The sequence below is a fragment of the Otolemur garnettii genome, unplaced genomic scaffold (genome assembly GCF_000181295.1).
Source record: "Otolemur garnettii isolate 467f Iridium unplaced genomic scaffold, OtoGar3 scaffold00185, whole genome shotgun sequence".
NCBI lineage: Eukaryota > Metazoa > Chordata > Mammalia > Primates > Galagidae > Otolemur > Otolemur garnettii.
Genome location: NW_003852580.1, coordinates 2844082 through 2846917, shown reverse-complemented (window position 1 = coordinate 2846917; position 2836 = coordinate 2844082). Strand labels below are relative to the sequence as shown.

At 50.0% G+C, this 2836-nt stretch overlaps 1 protein-coding gene across 1 annotated transcript in view; it reads left to right on the top strand.

The window, feature by feature from the left end:
- The window catches only part of FANCA (Fanconi anemia complementation group A), a 75617-nt gene that overhangs the window by 22332 nt on the left and 50449 nt on the right, over positions 1 to 2836 (top strand). The window contains exon 11 of the mRNA XM_023507506.1: positions 1832 to 1944. Within this exon, the coding sequence (XP_023363274.1) occupies positions 1832 to 1944 (113 nt within the window). The remainder of the gene's footprint in view (positions 1 to 1831; positions 1945 to 2836) is intronic.

Sequence of the window (2836 nt, the reverse complement as noted above, 5' to 3'; positions counted from 1 at the left end):
AGACAGAGCCTCAAGCTGTCACCCTGGGTAGAGTGCCATGGTATCACAGCTCACAGCAACCTCCAACTCCTGGGCTCAAGCGAGTCTCCTGCCTCCGCCTCCCAAGCAGCTGAGACCACAGGCGCCCGCCACAACGCCCATCTATTTTTTGGTTGCAGCCGTCATTGTTGTTTGGTGGGCCCGGGCTGGATTCGAACCCACCAGCTCAGGTGTACATGGCTGGCACCTTAGCCGCTTGAGCCACAGGCGCCGAGCCGCTATTGTCTCTCCATGGCTCTGTGGAGATGCACACAGATGTGTTTGTGGGCGTGAAGTTGGGAGCAGAGGTATCAGGCTCAGGTGAAGATGTGGCTTGGGAGAGGTAGGTACTGGGTCTTGCTTCAAACTAAGTTTAAGGAACCTTGAATTCAAGTCCTGAGGAACCTGAAGAGTTCTCCACCATTTCTAAGCCTTTTAGATCTCCATTCTTTCTTTTTTTTTTGAGACAGAGTGTCACTCTGTCACCCTGGCTAGAGTACCATGGTGTCATAGTTCACAACAAACTCAAACTCCTGGGCTCAAGCCTCCTCTTTCCTTTGCCCCCCAAGTAGCTGGGACTACAGGCACCCACCACAATGTCCAGCTAATGTTTCTATTTTTAGTAGAGATGGGGTCTAACTCTCACTCAGATTGGTCTTAAACTCCTGAGCTTAAGGGATCCTCCTACTTTGGCTTCCTAGAGTGCTGGGATCACAGGTGTGAGCCACTGTACCTGGCTAGTCTTCTCATTCTTTAACTATTTTGTTCCTTATTTCCTATCCCCACAACCACTTTAGTAGTGCTCCATTAAAACATTTGTACTGGGTGGCATAGTGGGTAGGGCGCTGGCCCTATATACTAAGGGTGATGGGTTCAAACCTGGCCCCCGGCTTGGCGCCTGTGGCTCAAGCAGCTAAGGCGCCAGCCACATACACCTGAGCTGGCGGGTTTGAATCCTGCCTGGGCCTGCCAAACAACAATGATGGCTGCAACCAAAAAATAGCCGGGCGTTGTGGCGGGCGCCTGTAGCCCCAGCTACTTGGGAGGCAGAGGCAGGAGACTCGCTTGAGCCCAGGAGTTGGATGTTGCTGTGAGCTGTGATGCCGTACCACTCTACCCAGGGTGACAGCTTGAGGCTCTGTCTCAAAAAAAAATCTGGCCCCAGCCAAACTGCAACAAAAAATAGCCAGGCATTGTGGTGGGCGCATGTAGTCCCAGCTACCTGGGAGTTTGAGTCAAGAGAACTGCCCGAGTCCAGGAATTGGGGGTTGCTGTGAGCTGTGATGCCACAGCACTCTACTGAGGGCGATAAAATGAGACTCTGTCTCTAAAAAAAAATTGTACTATTCAGTACCTTTATTAAAGCAGTGCATGAAACACTACACTGTCTCTGAATCTCCATTCTGCAGTTAGGTCAACTGCCTGAGCCCTGAAGACCATGCCTCAGCCAGCAACCACTTTCTTACATGTGGAACTGGAGGTCAGAGGTCGGTACTGCTGTGGCTGGATTAAGTGGAAGCTGTGTTCTGGCTTGCAGAAAACCTCCTTTCCTTGTGTCCACACATGTGGAGAGGACTGAGCACTGATGTGCCTTCTTGTGAGGGCGGTGACCTCACTATGAGGGCCCCATTGCCCTCTTGTGTCCCGCTCACTGCCCTACCTCCAGAGACCTTTGCATTGGCAATGAGGGCTTTGCTTAGCCACTTTTCAAGGACACAATCCATCTGTACCAGGGTGCTTGTTCTTACCATGTGTGTAACTGTAGCAGTTTGCTCAAATCCCTTTCTTACGGATCTTTCTGCTACGTTTGCAGGGTCAGCGTGTTTGATGGACATACGTTTTGCGGCGTAATGTCTACAGATTGTCTGAAGAGGTTTTTCAGTCACACTTTGACTCAGATACTCACTTACAACCCTGTGCTGAAAGGTTGGTCCTAGTGCTGAACCTGTGGGTTACTTCTTGCTTGTAGCCACAGTGGTGTGCTAACAGGGCGGGTCCAGGGACTTTGTCCCTAACCAGAGCTTGGCACCTGAGGCATGTGGACACGATGGAATGCTCTAAGATGCCTTGGCCATGAAGGACACTTGATTACTAAATATCCTCTTATTTGAAAGAAACACATTCTTTTTTTGGAGACAGAGTCTCAAGCTGTCACCCTGGGTAGAGTGCCGTGGCAGCATTGTTCACAGCAACCTCAAACTCTTGGGCTTAAGCAATACTCTTGCCTCAGCCTCCCAAGTAGTTGAGACTATAGGTACCCACCACAACGCCTGGCTATTTTTAGTTATAGTTGTCATTGTTTGGCAGGCCGGGGCTGGATTCGAACCTGCCAGCTCTAGTGTATGTGGCTGGTGCCTTAGCCACTTGAGCTACAGGCACGAAGCCAAAAGAAACACATTCTTTTTTTTTTTTTTTTTTTTTTAAGAGGCAGAGTCTCATTTTATCACCTTCAGTAGGGTGCTGTGGCATCACAGCTCATAGCAACCTCCAACTCCTAGGCTTAGGTGATTTTCTTGCTTCAGCTGCCCAAGTAGCTGGGACTACAGGTGCCTGCCACAACACCTGGCTATTTTTTGTTGTTGTTGCAGTTTGGCCAGTGCCGGTTTGAACCCACCACCCTCAGTATATGGGGCCGGTGCCCTACCCACTGAGCCACAGGTGCCGCCCAAGAAACACATTTTTTTTTTTTTTTTAAGAATGTATTTAACTTTATTTATTTATTTATTTCTGCAGTTTTTGGCCAGGGCTGGGTTTGAACCCACCACCTCCGGCATATGGGGCCAGCACCCTACTCCTTTGAGCCACAGGCACTGCCCCA